Source organism: Kogia breviceps, chromosome X (genome assembly GCF_026419965.1).
Source record: "Kogia breviceps isolate mKogBre1 chromosome X, mKogBre1 haplotype 1, whole genome shotgun sequence".
Classification (NCBI taxonomy): Eukaryota; Metazoa; Chordata; class Mammalia; order Artiodactyla; family Physeteridae; genus Kogia; species Kogia breviceps.
Genome location: NC_081330.1, coordinates 124,221,675 through 124,241,279, shown reverse-complemented (window position 1 = coordinate 124,241,279; position 19,605 = coordinate 124,221,675). Strand labels below are relative to the sequence as shown.

Genomic DNA, 19,605 nt, shown 5'->3' with positions numbered 1-19,605 from the left:
TCACAGATCCAGGAACCTTCTTTCATTAAAGGATTTGTCTTCATCTTCATTGATGTTGTTTTCTCATTTATATAGGTTCGGTTTGTTTGATTTCTTCTCTCTGCCAACCTTACTCTCTTTCTGGCAATACCTAAGAGGTAAATTGATCATAAGAGAGAAAAGGAACACAATCTGGGTATAGATAGTTCATGATTATGTAACCACTTATTTACCTCCTCTTCCCCTCCTCCTCCTCCCTTCTAAGCATAGTGTGTAAGCGAAGTCACCGTACTGGTTGACTGTTCCTTTGTGTACAGATTAGCCGGCAGAGGAGGCTAACACACAGGGCTTTTATCCTTTGCCTGGAATAGTCTGGGCTCCCTAGCACTGCTCATTATGGCTTGATCTAAGTCCCTGTGAACCCAGTTCCCCGGTTCTGGAATTGATTTTTGTGCTTGATTTAAGGTCTCACCAGGAACACCATTCCTTTCTTCCGGGTTGGGACTTTCTGATTGATCCATCGATCTTTTGCTCTCTTTTCAGTATTTACTTTTCCATATTGAATTAGTAGACTATGAAATGCCAGAACGAATCTTCTGTCTTTAATAGATAGGGGCTAGTCAATTAAATCTTACAGTTAGAATCACTATTTTAGAAGAAACAAGCATTTAAGTGCACTAGCTGAAATTTGCTTTGTAGCTTTGTAACAGAAGCATCATTCTTTCACCCCTGAATTGATTACGGCTACTTACCACTTATGACCTTTTTATTTATTTATTTTTTTAAGTGCGAACCATCTCCTGTGAGAAACCACTTTGGTTTTGGCACTTTGCCACTCCCGCCAGCCAGATGCCACTGTAGAGCTCCGTTGCTAGTTCAGACCCATCCTCACTAGGTCAGCTCATAAAAGAGGGGAGACTTCGGGCTCTTGGCATTACTCCCCGCAGCCGTGACAGTCACATAACAGTTTGAGCCTGTGCAGCTAAAAACACATGGTATCTTTTCCCCCTATAATAATTTACTTCAAGTATTATAGTTTTCTAATTTGCCTTATCTGTTTTTGCCAATTTCAGGGCCCAGAGGCTACAAGAAGAGAAAAACAAAAGCATGACTGATGGGCTTAGGAGGCGGGAGCTGAATATAAAGAGTATTGAGGAGGCCTATGAGCAAAAGCTCAAGAACGAACTTCTAAGGTAATTGTTTGGCGTCTTTAAAAAAAAAAAAAAAAAAAGTATCATGTTTGAATTAAGTTGATGGAAACACAGCAACCCTAATGAAGTAGACAAGACTAATATTTTATGGCAAAATCCAGTATTTAAAAATAATATGTGTTTTCATTGACAGTCAATCCTTTCCCATGAGTATTTGAGTTAAGATGGTTTTTAAAAGGTACGGTACAGAGAATAGCATCCTCTGTTCACTCTTGTCTCTCCTCTAGTATTTATTGAGGGCCTGTGATTTGCTTGAATTTCTTAGGGCACCTTGTAACTTGCTGAAAAACTATAAAATGGGAATTATAGTCACTTTTATCTTTTCCTCTACCCCACTCATACTGCCCTTAAGATGGGTATGTCTAATGATTTGTGAATTATTCTGCTTATTGGTTAAAGTATTTGTCAATCTGTATTCCTTCAAGTTTCTGCAAAGCCGGAATCAAAAGAAAGAAACTGGAATTAACTATAGAAAGCAAAAAATGATATAGGAAAAGGAAAATATGGGCAACTCTGATACTATGGCTTTGCTCTAGTCTGAGTTTTGCTGTGTTCTGGTGAATAGTATCTTAGTGCAGAGCCATTAAGCCCATATATGGTAACTTTTCTCTCCAGTGCTCAGTGTAATGTCTGGCACAAAATAAGTGTTCAGTGAATTGTTTATTGAGTCAATGAATTCATAGCAGAGAGATGACTCAACTCAGCAGCTCTGGGTATTTCTTAATCATCGTCCTCTCTACTGCTTTGTCCATAATTTGGCATTGATAGTCCATTACGTAGTACCTTCAAAGGTTTTTTGAGGTTATTCTTTAAAATAATTCTAATAAAAAATATAGCACTTTTCTGTGTATCAGTTTTGACATGATATAGACTTTATCCACATATTTTATGTCTGCTCCTCTAATACAGCAGTAAGCTCTGAAGAACCTGTAGTTGTTAAACTTCTAGGAATAAATGAATAAAACTGTATGTTAGCTTGACATAGCCGTGGAGTAGGGAACTGTTAGGTATTGATGTCTGTCTGGCCGTGGGTGTCCTCAGTATGACTTTGGCAATTGTTGGGGTTTGGAGTATATTCACCACAGGAGTGCTTCTTTCCTTTCTCTTATCTCTGAACGAGAAAGTCAGCTGGTAATAGCTGGTGGAGATAGTAAAATGCCATGAAAACGTGCCTTTCGGTATCGCCAATCCATATGTAATTCTGGTGGCAGTGGCTCTCAGTACTGTGCTCAGTTCCTGAGGGGGAAAGTTCCCATCCTGCTTGGGGGTGGGGAGGCAGGTTAGGTGGATTGGAAGCGACTGACGTGTTATCCTTCGGGATTTAGAGTCAGCTGTGTACAGTGTAAAAGTAACTAAACTTACTTTCTTGCGTCAGCGGACACCAACCGAGAAACGGTGCCCTCTGTAACCTCGATAACACGACCCTTCATTTTGTGCTTGAGTTTACAGGATTGCAGCAGGATTTTACTGGACCTTTTGTAGCCAGGATTCGGATCCCTGGCCTTAGTACTGAGTGACCTTGAAGTTCATGCATTGTCCTGTTCAGTGCCCTTCGGTGCCCTGGTACCATAGATAAGCTCAGGCACTGATAGCAGTCTGTCTAGGAAGGTGACCAGGAACTCATTTTCCATTCTTCTGATTCTCAGGTGTCAACTTGAACTGAAGGAGGACTGCGTTGCTAGAACTAATAGATTGATCGAAGAGAAGAGGAAGAATAAAGGTGACCCTTGGGGGGAAAAAAGCTGTACTTGTCAGTTTCGATGCAGGTTATCAGCTTCCTAAGTTGCGTCCGTTCTGTAATCCAAAAAATAATGCACCTTCCACTTCACTGTTACTATAAACTGACACATTTTTTGTCCTTTTAATCTTACAAAAATGAAAAAAATAATCACGGTCAAATAATTACCGTCTTCCACTGTTTTTGTAAACTTTCATGTTTAACCTTTTGTATATTCTCAAAGATCAGTAATTTATCGGTAGAATTTTATTCAACTTTATTTCAGTGTATTTTGATGAATAAATCTGTGATGGCAGGAATGTGGGAGCAGCTTATTGCCATCGGTTAATATTACTGTAAGCCACGAGAGATTTCATTTTTTACTTCGGGAAAATTTTAACTTCTCTGTCCTCTGTGACCTGGTTTCTTATTTCTCTTACTTCTAATGTATATTGATGCTTCATGATATTTAAACTTGATATATAACCTCCTAAACTCTTACATGTATTACCCCAAGACTAGGAAAGTTGGATAATTTTTCAATCTTTCAGACATCTTACATTTCAGTATATTTCTAGGAACCAACCTGTGACAAGGACTTTTGGTGGGCATTTCAAATGGATTCTTGGGAGTGAACCAGGGCTGGGTGCTTCATACCCATCAGAAGGTCACCCAGTGTGTGTGGCTGCTCCTTTGCAACTATCTTGCTGAGACTAATACCTCTTGAGGAATTAATACTGTCCTGTAGTCAGCATGTGATTTTTTTGATGATATATCTATATAGACTTGTGTTAGATGAAGTGAAAATGACAAAATAATAACTACAAATAACTACAGTCTTACAGAGCAGTCTTTGTCTTTAAGGAAGTTCAGAGCCGTTGGCATGAGGGCCCCGCACTCGGTGCAGATGGTATAACTCTGGTGACTTGTGTAGCAGGAGGTTCACCACGTGTATGACCGTTACAACCGACTTCCCATCAGCTATTGAGTAATGGGGCTTACTTACTTGCTCGCTGATTTTTTTTTTTTGACCCAAATATCTGCTATTTTACGTGTGTGTGTGTGTGTGTGTGTGTGTGTGTTTTACTGTGCCACGCAGCTTGCGGGATCTTAGTTCCCCAACCAAGGATCAAACCTGCACCCTCGGCAGTAAAAACGCAGAGTCCTGACCTCTGGGCTGCCAGGGAATTCCCTCTGCTATTTTAGATGATGAAGTAATGGTCATTAGATCTGACATACTGGCTATAAATGATTAAATGATTTTTGTATTCACTGGGAAAACTTTACGATGTTTAGTTGGTTGGCTCTGTCTTTCAGAAAAAGCTATACATTTCCAAGAGGAGTTGGCAGCTCTTAATTTTAAAAAGGAAGAACTGGATCGTTCTGTAAATCGTGTGAAAGAACTTGAGGTAACTGTTAAGCTTATTGGTTTTTTGGAAAGAGTTGTTAGACAACACAGTAAATTTTAGCTTCAGTCATACATAATTTATCTCGAGTTATCCTCTGGTATGTTTGGACCGTTTATTATATGACTCAAAGGGTGACGGCTGAACTTAATTCAGGAGTTCCTTATTTCAATCTTCGTCTCCTAGAGAAGCATAGAAAGAGCATGTTGTTTGGGGCCCAGAGTCGTCCTTGAAGCCTTTGTGTCTCCCTCACTACTTGTGTGCCTCTGGGCGAGATCTGTGACCTCACATCCTTTCTCCGTAAACTCTGGGATATTGCCCACAGCCCATGGTTGTTGAGGGACTTCAGTGAGCTGGTTTACTGTGCCTGGCCCGTAGCAGGTGGCTGGTGTATACTAGGATCTCCTCAGCCTCTTCTCCCTTCCCCTCAGCAGCAGGTGAGAATCCTTATCATTACATCAGGATCTCACAGATTAAAGCAAAATGAGAGGCATTTTTCACATGGTACTGTTAATTTTTTTCTGTCCATTTGTGTGCTTGCTATCCAAAGGACAGGACTGGAACTTCAGGAACTTAAAATATGTTCTGTATATAAAATTTATTTTTGCAGCTGTGATGACTTGTTTGAGAACTTTGTAGGCTCCTGTCTCCAAACATGAGATATATTAGACCAAGAAAAGGAAAGCACCTCACAGCATGTTATTGGTATCTGTCTTTTTCATATTAAAAAATAGACATATTATTAACTCTGTTGGCTTTTAGGTCCTTAGTTGCATCTGGAAAATAGGGTGATAATCTGAAGGACTTGCTTTGTAGGACAGGGTTCTGCATGAATAGAGTTGGATGAATTTGCCCCATCTCCAGCTCCAGGACAGAAGTTGTAGTTAGGGTTGTCTTGTTGAAGAGAACCACACTTCAGTCAAGTGACCTAATTAAATTATGCTGCCTAGCTGACAGGAGCCCGCCAGCGTTTACCTATGCAGTCCTGTGAAGTCACTGTTCAAGTACAAGTTTTCCTTTTCTAATTCCAGCTTCAGTTGGAATCCGTCAAAGCTCAGTGTTTGGCATTAACAAAGCAAAACCACATGCTGAGCAAGAAGGTTAAAGAGATGAGCAACTATTCATTACTGAAAGAAGGGAAACAGGAGCTTGAGGCGCAAAATAAACTACTTAAACAACAACTGGAAGACATGAAAAGTGAAAACATGAATCTCCTAAAATGTAAGTCTTTTTTTTTTTTCTGATTTGCCTGTTTTTGTAATTCATGTTAGGTTCATATTAGGAAACTCCTCTAAGGGAGGCTTCAATTGGGAAGTTTTTTTAATGTTAAGATTCTCAGATTGAAATTTCTTTCTTTTTGCTTGCTATTCCATAATTTGTAGTGGTAAGAAGAAACATTTTTTTAAATTTAATTGTTATCTTATATTAGAATATAGTTGATTTACAGTGTTGTGTTAGTTTTAGGTATACAGCAAAGGAATTCAGTTATACATATACACATATCCATTCTTTTTCAGATTTTTTTCCCATATAGATTATTACAGATCATTGAGTAGAGTTTCCTATGCTATACAGTGTGTCCTTGTTGATTATCTATTTTACATATGGTAGTGTGCATATGTTAATCCCAAACTCCTAATTTTATCCCTCCCCCCACCTTTCCCCTTTCATAAGTTTGTTTTCGAACTCTGTGAGTCTGTTTCTGTTATGTAAATAAGTTCATTTGTATCGTTTTTTTTTAGATGCCACATATAAGTGACATAAGATATTGGTCTTCTTCTGTCTGACTTACTTTGCTTAGTTATGATATTCCCTAGTTGCATCCATGTTGTTGCAAATGGCATTTTTTGGTTCTTTTTTATGGCTGAGTAATATTCCATTGTATATATGTAACACATCTTCTTTATTCCTCTGTTGATGGACATTTCAGTCGCTTCTATGTCCTGGCTGTTGTAAATGGTGCTGCAGTGAACATCGAGGTGCAAATATCTTTTCGAATTACGGTTTTCTCTGGATATATGCCCAGGAGTGTGGTTGCTGGATCATATGGTAGTTCTATTTTTAGTTTTTTAAGGAACCTCCACACTGTTCTCCATAGTGCTTGAACCAGTTTACATTCCCACCAACAGTGTAGGGGGTTGCCTTTTCTCCAGACACTCTCCAGCATTTATTGTTTATAGACAGTTTTTTTAAAGGAATTTTTTTCTTTTTCTTTCTTTCTTTTTTTTTTTTTTAAACTTATTATTTTATTTTTGGCTGAGTTGGGTCTTTGGTGCACTACGTGGGCTTTCTCTAGTTGCAGAGAGCAGGGGCTACTCGTTGTGGTGCACAGGCTTCTCGTTGCAGTGGCTTCTCTTGCTGCGGATCATGGCCTCTAGGTGTGCGGGCTTCACTAGCTGCGGCTCAACGGGTTCTAGAGCACAGGCTCAATAGTTGTGGCGCACGGGCTTAGTTGCTCCGCAGCATGTGGGATCTTCCCGGACCAGGGCTCGAACCCGTATCCCCTGCATTGGCGGGCGGATTCTTAACCACTGCGCCTCCAGGGAAGCCCTGTTTATAGATATTTTGATGATGGCCATTCTGACTGGTGTGAGGTGATGATACCGCATTGTAGTTTTGATTTGCATTTCTTTAAAAACTAGCAAAGTTGAGCATCTTTTCATGTGCCTGTTGGCCATCTGTATGTCTTCGGAGAAGTGTCTATTTAAATATTTTTCCCATTTTTTGATTGGGTTGTTTGAGCTACATGAGCTGTTTGTATATTTTGGAGAGATTAATCCCTTGTCGATTGCTTCATTCGCAGACGTTTTCTCCCGTTCTGTGGGTTATGTTTTCATTTTGTTTATGGTTTCCTCTGCTGTGCAAAAGCTTTTCAGTTTAATTAGGTCCCATTTGTTTTTTTTATTTTTGTAATTTTCATTACTGTAGGAGGTGGATCCAAAAAGACTACTGCAATTTATGTCAGACTGTTCTGCCTATGTTTGCCTCGAAGAGTTTTATAGTATCTAGCCTTACATTTAGGTCTTTAATCCATTTTGAGTTTATTTTTGTGTACGGTGTCAGAGAATGTTTTAATCTCATTTGTTTACATGTAACTGTCCACTTTTCCCAGAACCACTTGATGAAGAGACTGTCTTTTCTCCAGTGTATATTCTTGCTCCTTTGTTGTAGATTAATTGACCATAGGGGCGTGGGTTGATTTCTGGGCTTTCCTGTTCATTGAACTATATTTGTTTTTGTGCCAGTCAGTACCATACTGTTTTGAATATTGTAGCTTTGTAGTGTAGTCTGAATTCAGCGAGTCTGACTACTCCAGTTCCGTTTTTCTTTCTTTTTTAAAAATTTTTTTTCTACTTTTTCAATTTAATTTATTTATTTGGCAGCGTTGGGTCTTCGTTGCAGTGAGCGGGCTTTCTTTAATTGTGGCGAGTGGGGGCTACTCTCTGTTGTGGTGCGTGGGCTTCTCATTGTGGTGGCTTCTCTTGTTGCGGAATGGACTCTAGGTGTGCAGGTGTCAGTAGTTGTGGCTCGTGGGCTCTAGAATGCAGGCTCAGTAGTTGTGGCACATGGGCTTAGTTGCTCTGCAGCATGTGGGATTTTCCTGGAGCAGGGCTCGAACCTGTGTCCCGTCCCCTGCATTGGCAGGCGGATTCTTAACCATTGTGCCACCAGGGAAGTCCCTCCAGTTGAGTTTTTCTTTCTCAGGTTTGCTTTGGCTATTCAGGGTCTTCTGTGTTTCCGTACAAATTAAAATTTTTTTCTTCTAGTTCTGTGAAAAATGCCATTGGTAGTTTGATAGGGATTGCATCGAATCTGTAGATTTCTTTGGGTAGTATAGTCATTTTCACAATATTGCTTCTTCCAATCCAAAAACATGGTAGATCTTTCCATCTGTTTGTGTCATCTTCAGTTTCTTTTATCAGCATCTTAGAGTTTTCAGAGTACAGGTCCTTTGCCACCTTAGGTAGGTTTATTCCTAGGTATTTTATTCTTTTTGACGTAGTGGTAAATGCGATTGTTTCCTTAATTTCTCTTTCTGATGTTTCATTGTTAGTGTATAGGGATGCAAGAGATTTCTGTGTTATTAATTTTTTTTTAATATCTTTATTGGAGTATAATTGCTTTACAGTGGTGTGTTACTTCCTGCTTTATAACAAAGTGAATCAGTTATACATATACACATGTTCCCATATCTCTTCCCTCTTGCGTCTCCCTGCCTCCCACCCTCCCTATCCCACACCCCTAGGTGGTCACAGAGCACCGAGCTGATCTCCCTGTGCTCTGCGGCTGCTTCCCACTAGCTCTCTATTCTACGTTTGGTAGTGTACATATGTCCATGCCACTCTCTCACTTTGTCACAGCCTACCCTTCCCCCTCCCCACATCCTCAAGTCCATTCTCTACTAGGTCTGAGTCTCCATTCCCGTCTTACCCCTAGGTTCTTCATGACCTTTTTTTTTTTTTCCATAGATTCCGTATATATGTGTTAGCATACGGTATTTTTCTCTTTCTGACTGACTTCACTCTGTATGACAGACTCTAGGTCCATCCACCTCATTATAAATAACTCAGTTTCATTTCTTTTTATGGCTGAGTAATATTCCATTGTATATATGTGCCACATCTTCTTTATGCATTCATCTGTTGATGGACACTTAGGTTGCTTCCATCTCCTGGCTATTGTAAATAGAGCTGCAGTGAACATTTTGGTACATGACTCTTTTTGAATTATGGTTTTCTCCGGGTATATGCCCAGTAGTGAGATTGCTGCGTCGTATGGTAGTTCTATTTGTAGTTTTTTAAGGAACCGTCATACTGTTCTCCATAGTGGCTGTATCAGTATACATTCCCACCAGCAGTGCAAGAGTGTTCCCTTTTCTCCACACCCTCTCCAGCATTTATTGCTTCTAGATTTTTTGCTGATGGCCATTCTGACCAGTGTGAGATGATATCTCATTGTAGTTTTGATTTGCATTTCTCTAATGATTAATGATGTTGAGCATTCTTTCATGGGTTTGTTGGCAATCTGTATATCTTCTTTGGAGAAATGTCGACTTAGGTCTTCTGCCCATTTTTGGATTGGGTTGTTTGTTTTTTTGATGCTGAGCTGCATGACCTGCTTGTAAATTTTGGAGATTAATCCTTTGTCAGTTGCTTCATTTGCAGCTGTTTTCTCCCATTCTGAGGGTTGTCTTTTGGTCTTGTTTATGGTTTCCTTTGCTGTGCAAAAGCTTGTAAGTTTCATTAGGTCCCATTTGTTTCTTTTTGTTTTTATTTCCATTTCTCTAGGAGATGGGTCAAAAAGGATCTTGCTGTGCTTTATGTGATAGAGTGTTCTGCCTATGTTTTCCTCTAAGAGTTTGATAGTGTCTGGCCTTACATTTAGGTCTTTAACCCATTTTGAGTTTATTTTTGTGTATGGTTTTAGGGAGTGTTCTAATCTCATACTTTTACATGTACCTGTCCAGTTTTCCCAGCACCACTTATTGAAGAGGCTGTCTTTTCTCCACTGTGTTTCCTTCTCTCCTTTATCAAAGATAAGGTGACCATATGTGTGTGGGTTTATCTCTGGGCTTTCTATCCTGTTCCATGGATGTATATTTCTGTTTTTGTGCCAGTACCATACTGTCTTGATTACTGTAGCTTTGTAGTAGAGTCTGAAGTCAGGGAGCCTCATTCCTCCAGCTCCATTTTTTTTTGTTTTGTTTTTTTTGCGGTATGCGGGCCTCTCACTGTTGTGGCCTCTCCCATCGAGGAGCACAGGCTCCAGACGCACAGGCTCAGCTGCCATGGCTCACGGGCCTAGCTGCTCCACAGCATGTGGGATCTTCCCAGACCGGGGCATGAACCCATGTCCCCTACGTTGGCAGGCGGACTCTCAACCACTTCGCCACTAGGGAAGCCCTCTAGCTCCATTTTTCGTTCTCAAGATTGCTTTGGCTATTCAGCGTCTTTTCTGTTTCCATACAAGTTGTGCAATGTTTTGTTCTAGTTCTGTGAAAAATGCCGGTGGTAGTTTGATAGGGATTGCATTGAATCTGTAGATTGCTTTGGGTAGTAGAGTCATTTTCACAATGTTGATTCTTCCAGTCCAAGAACATGGTATATCTCTCCATCTATTTGTATCATCTTTAATTTCTTTCATCAGTGTCTTATGATTTTCTGCATACAGGTCTTTTGTCTCCTTAGGTAGGTTTATTCCTAGATATTTATTTTTTTTGTTGCAATGGCACATGGGAGTGTTTTCTTAATTTTATTTTGAGATTTTTCATCTTTAGGGTATAGGAATGCCAGAGATTTCTGTGCATTAATTTTGTATCCTGCTACTTTACCAAATTCATTGATTAGCTCTAGTAGTTTTCTGGTAGCATCTTTAGGATTCTCTATGTATAGTATCATGTCATCTGCAAACAGTGACAGCTTTACTTCTTCTTTTTCAATTTGGATTCCTTTTATTTCTTTTTCTTCTCTGATTGCTGTGGCTAGAACTTCCGGAACTATGTTGAATAAGAGTGGTTAGAGTGGGCAACCTTGTCTTGTTCCTGATCTTAGTGGAAATGGTTTCAGCTTTTCACTATTGAGGACCATGTTGGCTGTGGGTTTGTCATATATGGCCTTTATTATGTTGAGGAAAGTTCCCTCTATGCCTACTTTCTTAAGGGTTTTTTATCATAAATGGGTGTTGAATTTTGTCAAAAGCTTTCTCTGCATCTATTGAGATCATATGGTTTTTCTCCTTCAATTTGTTAATATGGTGTATCACATTGATTGATTTGTGTATATTGAAGAATCCTTGCATTCCTGGGATAAACCCCACTTGATCATGGTGTATGATCCTTTTAATGTGCTTTTGGGTTCTGTTTGCTAGTATTTTGTTGAGGATTTTTGCATCTGTGTTCATCAGTGATATTGGCCTGTAGTTTTCTTTCTTTCTGACATCTTTGTCTGGTTTTGGTATCAGGGTGATGGTGGCCTCGTAGAATGAGTTTGGGAGTGTTCCTCCCCTCTTTTCTCTTTTGGAAGAGTTTGAGAAGGATAGGTGTTAGCTCTTCTCTAAATGTTTGATAGAATTCGCCTGTGAAGCCATCTGGTCCTGGGCTTTTCTTTGTTGGAAGATTTTAAATCACAGTTTCAATTTCAGTGCTTGTGATTGGTCTGTTCATATTTTCTATTTCTTCCTGGTTCAGTCTCTGGACGGTTGTGCATTTCTAAGAATTTGTCCTTTTCTTCCAGATTGTCCATTTTATTGATATATCATTGCTTGTAGTAATCTCTAATAATCTTTTGTATTTCTGCAGTGTCCGTTGTTACTTCTCCTTTTTTGTTTCTAATACTATTGATTTGAGTCTTCTCCCTTTTTTTTCTTGATGAGTCTGGCTAATGGTTTATCAATTTTATTTATCTTCTGAAAGAACCAGCTTTTTGTTTTATTGATCTTTGCTATCATTTCTTTCGTTTCTTTTTCATTTATTTCTGATCTGATCTCTATGATTTCTTTCCTTCTGCTAACTTTGGGGTTTTTTGGTTCTTCTTTTTCTAATTGCTTTAGGTATAAGGTTAGGTTGTTTATTTGAGATGTTTCTTGTTTCTTTAAGGTAGGATTGTATTGCTATAAACTTCCCCCTTAGAACTGCTTTTGCTGCATCCCATAGGTTTTGGGTCGTGTTTTCGTTGTCATTTGTTTCTGGGTATTTTTTGATCTCTTCTTTGATTTCTTCAGTGATCTCTTGGTTATTAAGTAGTGTCTTGTTTAGCCTCCATGTGTTTGTACTTTTTAGAGATTTTTTTCCTGTAATTGATATCTAGTCTCATAGCGTTGTGGTTGGAAAAGATACTTGATACGATTTCAATTTTCTTAAATTTACCAAGGCTTGATATGTGACCCAAGGTAGGATCTGTCCTGGAGAATGTTCCATGAGCACTTAAGAAGAAATGTGTTCTGTTGTTTTTGGATGGAATGTCCTGTAAATATCAATTAAGTCCATCTTGTTTAATGTATCATTTAAAGCTTGTGTTTCCTTATTTATTTTCATTTTGGATGATCTGTCCATTGGTGAAAGTGGTGTGTTAATGTCCCGTACTATGAACGTGTTCCTGTTGATTTCTCCTTTTATGGCTGTTAGTAGTTGCCTTATGTATTGAGGTGCTCCTATGTTGGGTGCATAAATATTTACAATTGTTATATCTTCTTGGATCGATTCCTTGATCATTATGTAGTGTCCTTCTTGTCTCTTGTAATAGTCTTTGTTTTAAAGTCTCTTTTGTCTGATATGAGAATTGCTACTCCAGCTTTCTTTTGATTTCCATTTGCAAGGAATATCTTTTTCCATCCCCTCACTTTCAGTCTGTGTGCGGCTCTAGGTCTGAAGTGGGTCTCTTGTAGACAGCATATATATGGGTCTTGTTTTTATATCCATTCAGCCAGTCTGTCTTTTGGTGAGAGCATTTAATCCATTTACATTTAAGGTAGTTAATGATATATATGGTCCTATTCCCATTTTCTTAATTGTTTTGGGTTTGTTATTGTAGGTCTTTTCCTTCTCTTGTGTTTCCTGCCTAGAGAAGTTCCTTTAGCATTTGTTGTAAAGCTGGTTTGGTGGTGCTGAATTCTCTTAGCTTTTGCTTGTCTGTAAAGGTTTCAGTTTCTCTGTCAAATCTGGATGAGATCCTTGTTGGGTAGAGCAATCTTGGTTGTAGGTTTTTCCCCTTCATCACTTTAAATATGTCCTGCCACTCCCTTCTGGCTTGCAGAGTTTCTGCTGAAATATCAGCTGTTAACCTTATGGGGATTCCCTTGTGTGTTATTTGTTGTTTTTCCGTTGTTGCTTTTAACATGTTTTCTTTGTATTTAATTTTTGACAGTTTGATTAATATGTGTCTTGGCATCTTTCTCCTTGGATTTATCCTGTATGGGACTCCCTGTACTTCCTCGACTTGATTAACTATTTCCTTTCCCATATTAGGGAAGTTTTCAACTATAATCTCTTCAAATATTTTCTCAGTCCCTTTCTTTTTCTTTTCTTCTTCTGGGACCCCTATAATTCGAATGTTGGTACGTTTAATGTTGTCCCAGTGGTCTCTGAGTCTGTCCTCAGTTCTTTTCATTCCTTTTTCTTTAATGTGCTCTGCAGTAGTTATTTCCACTCTTTTATCTTCCACGTCACTTCTCTGTTCTTTTGCCTCAGTTATTCTGCTATTGAGCCCATCTAGGGTTGTTTTTATTTCATTTATTGTGTTGTTCATCGTTGTTTGTTTCTTCTTTATTTCTTCTAGGTCCTTGTTAAATGTTTTTTGCGTTTTGTCTATTCTATTCCAAGATTTTGGATCATCTTTACTATCATTCTGAATTCTTTTTCAGGTAGACTGCCTATTTCCTCTTCATTTGTTAGGTCAGGTGGGTTTTTATTTTGCTCCTTCATCTGTTGTGTGTTTTTCTGTCTTCTCATTTGGCTTATCTTACTGTGTTTGTGGTCTCCTTTTTGCGGGCTGCAGGTTTGTAGTTCTCGTTTTTGTTGTTTGTCCCCAGTGGCTAAAGTTGGTTCAGTGTGTTGTGTAGGCTTCTTGGTGGAGGGCACTAGTGCCTGTGTTCTAGTGGATGAGGCTGGATCTTGTCTTTCTGGTGGGCAGGTCCACGTCTGTTGGTGTGTTTTAGGTGTGTGTGTGACCTTATTATGTTTTTAGGCGGCCTCTCTTCTAGCGGGTGGGTTTGTGTTCCTGTCTTGCTATAGTTGTTTGCCATAGGGTGTCTAGCACTGTAGCTTGCTGGTCGTCCAGTGAAGCTGGGTGTTAGTGTTGAGATGGAGATCTCTGGGAGATTTTTGCTGTCTGATATTACGTGGAGCTGGGAGGTCTCTTGTGGACCAGTGTCCTGAAGTTCGCTCTCCCACCTCAGAGGCACAGCACTGACTCATGGGTGCAGCACCAAGGGCCTTTTATCCACACGGCTCAGAATGAAAGGGAGGAAACGTAGAAAGAAAGAAAGGAAGAAGGAAAGAAAGAAAGAGGATAAAATAGAGTAAGAGAAAAGTAAGAGAAAATAAAGTTATTAAAATAAAAAATATTTATTGAAAAAAAATTTTTAAGTAAAAAAAAAAATGCATGGATAGAATCCTAGGACAAATGGTGAAAGGAAAGCTCTACAGGCGAAATCTCACACAGAAGCATACACATACACACGCACAAAAAGAGGAAAAGGGGAAAAAATAATATATCTTGTTTTCAAAGTCCCCCTCCTGAATTTGGGATGATTCGTTGTCTATTCAGGTTTTCCACCGATGAAGGGTACATCAGGTTCATGGTGGAGACTTAATCCCCTGCTCCTGAGGCTGCTGGGAGATATTTCCCTTTCTGTTCTTTGTTTGCACAGCTCCCGTTCAGCTTTGGATTTGGCCCTGCCTCTGCGTATAGGTCGCTGGAGGGCATCTTTTCTTCGCTCAGACAGGACGGTGTTAAAGGAGTAGCTCCTTCGGGGGCTCTGGCTCACTCAGGTCCAGGGGAGGGAGGAGTACGGATGCAGGGTGAGCCTGTGGCGGCAGAGGCTGACCTGACTTTGCACCAGCCTGAGGTGCACCGTGCACTCTCCCGGGGAAGCCATCCCTGGATCCCGGGACCCTGGCAGTGGCGGGCTGCACAGGCTCCCGGGAGGGGAGGTGTGGAGTGACCTGTGCTCATTCACAGGCCTCTTGGTGGCGGCAGCAGCAGCCTTAGCGTCTCATGCCTGTCTCTGGTGTCCGCGCTGTTAGCCGTGGCTTGCGCCCGTCTCTGGAGCTTCTTTAAGCAGTGCTCTTAATCCCCTCCTCGCGCACCAGGAAACAAGAGGGAAGATGAAGTCTCTTGTCTCTTCAGCAGCTCCGGACTTTTCCCCAGACTCCCTCCCGGCCAGCCGTGGTGCACTAGCCCCTTCAGGCTGTGTTTGTGCTGCGAGTCCTCTCTGTGATCCGACCGAAGTCCGAGCTTCAGCTCCCGGCCCCTGCCCGTCTCGGCAGGTGAGCAGACAAGCCTCTTGGGCCGGTGAGTGCCGGTCGGCACCGCTCCTCTGTGCGGGAATCTCTCCGATTTGCCCTCCGCACGCCCGTGGCTGCGCTCTCCTCCGCGGCTCCGAAGCTTCCCCCTTCCGCCACCCACAGTCTCCGCCCGCGAAGGGGCTTCTAGTGTGTGGACACCTTTCCTCCTTCACAGCTCCCTCCCACTGGTGCAGGTCCTGTCCCTATTCTTTTGTCTCTGCTTTTTCTTTTTTCTTTTGCCCTACCCAGGCACGTGGGGAATTTCTTGCCTTGTGGGAGGTCTGAGGTCTTCTGCCAGCGATCAGTGGGTGTCCTGTAGGAGTTGTTCCAAGCGTAGATGTATTTCTGATATATCTGTGGGGAGGAAGGTGATCTCCACCTCTTATTCTTCTGCCATCTTCCCAGCTCTCCTCTGTGTATTACCTTTGTATCCTGCACCTTTACTGAATTCATGGATGAGCTCTAGTAAGTGTGCTGGTAGCATCTTCAGGATTTTCTACATGTAGTATCATGTCTTCTGCCAACAGTGACAGTTTTACTTCTTTTCCAATTTGGATTCCTTTTATATCTTTCTCTTCTCTGTTAGTTTTGGAAGTCCTGTTCACAGCAATGTTGTATAAAAGTGGTGAGAGTGCACATCCTTATCTTGTTCCTGATCTAAGAGGTAATGCTTTCAGCTTTTCACTGTTCGTATGATGTTAGCTGTGGGTTTGCCATAGATGGCCTTTATTACGTTGTGGTAGGTTCCCTCTATACCCACTTTCTGTAGAGTTTTTATCATAAATGGGTGTTGAATTTTGTCAAAAGCTTTTTCTGCATCTATTGAGATGATCATATAGTGTTTGTTCGTCACTGATCAATTTGTGTATATTGAAAAATCCTTGCAACCCTGGGATAAATCCCACTTGATCATGGTTTATGTTGCATTTAATGTATTGTTGGATTCAGTTTGCTAGTATTTTGTTGAGGATTTTTGCATCTAAGCTCATCAGTGATATTGGCCTGTAATTTTCTTGTGGTATCTTTGTCTGGTTTTGGTATGAGGGTGATGGTGGCCTCATGGAATGAGTTTGCGAGTGTTGCTTCTTCTGCAGTTTTTTGGAATAGTTTCAGAATGATAGGTGTAAACTCTTCTCTAAATGTGTCATAGAATTTGCCTGTGAAGCCATGTAGTCCTGGATTTTGTTTGTTGATAGTTTTTTTTTGTGTGTGTGTGTCTTATTTTTTTTTGAATATGTTGCATTAATTACTGCTGTACAGCAAAGTGACTCAATTATAGATATATATATATATATATATATATACATTCCTTTTCATATTCCTTTCCATTATGGTTTATCACAGGATGTTGAATATAGTTCCCTGTGCTATACAGTAGGATCTTGTTGTTTATCCATTCTATATATACCAGTCTGCATCTGCTAATCGCAAACTCCCACTCCTACCCTCTCTCACCCCCCCCACCCCCTTGGCAACCACCAGTCTATTCTCTATGTCCCTGATTTTGTTTCTCTTTCATAGATAGATGTCATAATTTTATTTTATTTTCTACTTCTTTCAAGTCACTTAACCTTTTATTTTTCTTTTTAAAAATTAACTTTTATTGGAGTATAGTTGCTTTACATGTCATATTTTAGATAGCACATGTAAGTGATATCATATGGTATTTGTTTTTCTCTTTGTGACTTACTTTGCTTAGTATGATCATCTCTAGTTGCATCTGTGTTGTTGCAAATGGCTTTATTTCATTCTTTTTCGTAGCTGAGTAATATTCCATTGTATATATGTACCACATCATTTTTTATCCATTCATCTCTTGATGGATATTTAGGTTGTTTCCATGTCTTGGCTATTGTGAATAGTGCTGCTATGAACATAAGGGTGCATGTATCATTTTAAATTAGAGTTTCCTCCAGATATATGCCCCAGAGTGGGATTGCTGGATCGTATGATAATTCTATTTTTAGTTTTCTGAGAAACCTCCATACTGTTTTCCAGAGTGGCTGCACTGACTTATATTCCCACCAACAGTGTAGGAGGGTTCCCTTTTCTCCACATCCTCTCCAGCAATTTGTCACTTGTAGACTTTTAAATAATGGCCATTCTGACCACTGTGTGCTGGTACCTCATTGTAGTTTTGATTTGCATTTCTCTAATAGTTAGCCATATTGAGCAACTTTTCATGTGCCTATTGGCCCCCTGTATTTATTTTTTTGGAGAAATGTCTACTTCAGTCTTCTGCCAATTTTTCTATTCCATTGTTTGTTCTTTTTTGTCGAGCTGTGGGAGCTGTCTGTATATTTTGGAAATTAAGCCCTTGATAGTCGCATCATTTGCAAATATTTTCTCCCATTCTGTAGGTTGTCGTTTCGTTTCGTTTACAGTTTGCTTTGCTGTGCAGAAGCTTGTAAGTTTGATTAGGTCCCATTTGTTTATTATTGCTTTTATTTCTGTTGCCTTGGGAGAGTGACCTAAGAAAACGTTGGTATGATTTATGTTAGAATGTTTTGCCCCCGTTGTCTTCTAGACATTTTATGGTGTCATAGCCTATGTTTACATCTTTAAGCCATTTTGAGTTTATTTTTGTGTGTGGTGAGAGGTCATGTTGTAACTTCATTGATTTACATGCAGCTGTCCAACTTTCCCAACACTAGTTGAAGAGTCTTTTTTCCGTTGTATATTCTTGCCTCCTCTGTCGAAGATTAATTTTCCATAGGTGTGTGGGTTTATTTTTGGGCTCTCTGTTCTGTTCCATTGATCCATATGTCTGTTTTTGTGCCAATGCCATGCTGTTTTGATTACTCTAGTTTCGTAGTATTGTCTGAAGTTTGGGATGGTTATGCTGTTGGAAGTCTTTTAATCACAGTTTCAATTTCAATACTGGTGATTGCTCTGTTCTTATTTTCTATTTCATTGTGGTTCAGTCTTGGAAGGTTTCACCTTTCTAAGAATTTGTCCAGTTTTTCTAGATTGTCCATTTTATTGGTAGATAGTTGCTTGTAGTAGTCTCTTATGATCCTTTGTATTTCTGTGGTGTCAGTTGTAACTTCTTTTTTTTTCTAATTTTATTGATTTGAGCCCTCTCCCTATTTTTCTTGATGAGTCTAGCTAAAAGTTTATCAATTTTCTTTAGCTTTTCAAAGAACTGTTCTATATTTTTATTGATCTTTTCTATTGTTTCCTTCATCTCTTTTTCATTTATTTCTGCTCTGATCTTTATGGTTTATTTCCTTCTACTAACTGGGTTTTGATTGTTCTCCTTTCCCTAGTGGCTTTAGGTGTAACCTTAGGTTGTTTGAGATTTTTCTTGTTTCTTGGGGTAAGACTGTATTGCTATAAACTTCCCTCTTAGAACTCCTTTTGTTGCATCTCATAGGTTTTGGATTGTCGTGTTTTCGTTTTTATTTGTCTCTAGGTATTTTTTGATTTCCTCTTTGATTTCTTCAGTGATCCATTGGTTGTTTAGTAACATATTGTTTAGCCTCCATGTGTTTGTGTGTTTTCGTTGTTTTGTTGTACTCGATTTTTAATTTCATAGTGTTGTGGTAGGAGAAGATGCTTGATACGATATCACTTTTCTTAAATTTACCGAGGCTTGCTTTGTGACCAAGCCTGTGGTCTATCCTGGAGAATGTTCCATGTGCACTTGAGGAAAATGTATACTCTGCTGCTTTCAGATGGAACGTTCTATAAATATCAATTAAATCCATCTGGTCTAATGTGTCATGTAAGGCCTGTGTTTCCTTATTGATCTTCTGCCTGTATGATCCGTCCATTGATGAAAGTGGGGTGTTAAAGTCCCCCACTATTATTGTGTTACTGTCGATTTCTCCTTTTATGGCTGTGAGTGTTTGCCTTCTATATTGCTCCTATGTTGGGTGCATAAATACTTAAAATTGTTATATCTTCTTCTTGGATTGATCCCTTGATCATTATGTACTGTCCTTTTTTGTCTCTTATAATAGTGTTTATTTTAAAGTCTATATTCTCTGATACGACTATTGCTACTCCAGCTTTCTTTTGATTTCCATTTGCATGGAATACATTTTACCATCCCCTCATTTTCAGTCTGTATGTGTCCCTAGATCTGAAGTGGGTTTCTTGTAGGCAGCATATATACGGGTCTTGTGTTTGTATCCATTCAGCCGGTCTATCTTTTGGTTGGAGCATTTAATCCGTTTACATTTAAGGTAATTACTGATATGTACTTACATTTTGTTAAGTGTTTTGGCTTTGTTTTTGAAGGTCTTTTTTCTTCCCTTCCTCTTTGGATCTCTTGTGACTTGATGT

At 39.7% G+C, this 19,605-nt stretch overlaps 1 protein-coding gene across 17 annotated transcripts in view; it reads left to right on the top strand.

The window, feature by feature from the left end:
- OFD1 (OFD1 centriole and centriolar satellite protein) overlaps positions 1 to 19,605 on the top strand; it is a 131,915-nt gene that overhangs the window by 64,763 nt on the left and 47,547 nt on the right. For all 17 annotated transcript variants that reach the window (XR_010838665.1, XR_010838668.1, XR_010838666.1 and 14 more), the window contains 4 exons: positions 1,053 to 1,172; positions 2,837 to 2,910; positions 4,225 to 4,316; positions 5,345 to 5,534. Coding sequence is in view for 9 of the 17 variants with exons in the window: in XM_067023498.1 (XP_066879599.1) it covers positions 1,053 to 1,172; positions 2,837 to 2,910; positions 4,225 to 4,316; positions 5,345 to 5,534 (476 nt within the window). In the remaining 8 variants the exon portion in view is untranslated. The remainder of the gene's footprint in view (positions 1 to 1,052; positions 1,173 to 2,836; positions 2,911 to 4,224; positions 4,317 to 5,344; positions 5,535 to 19,605) is intronic.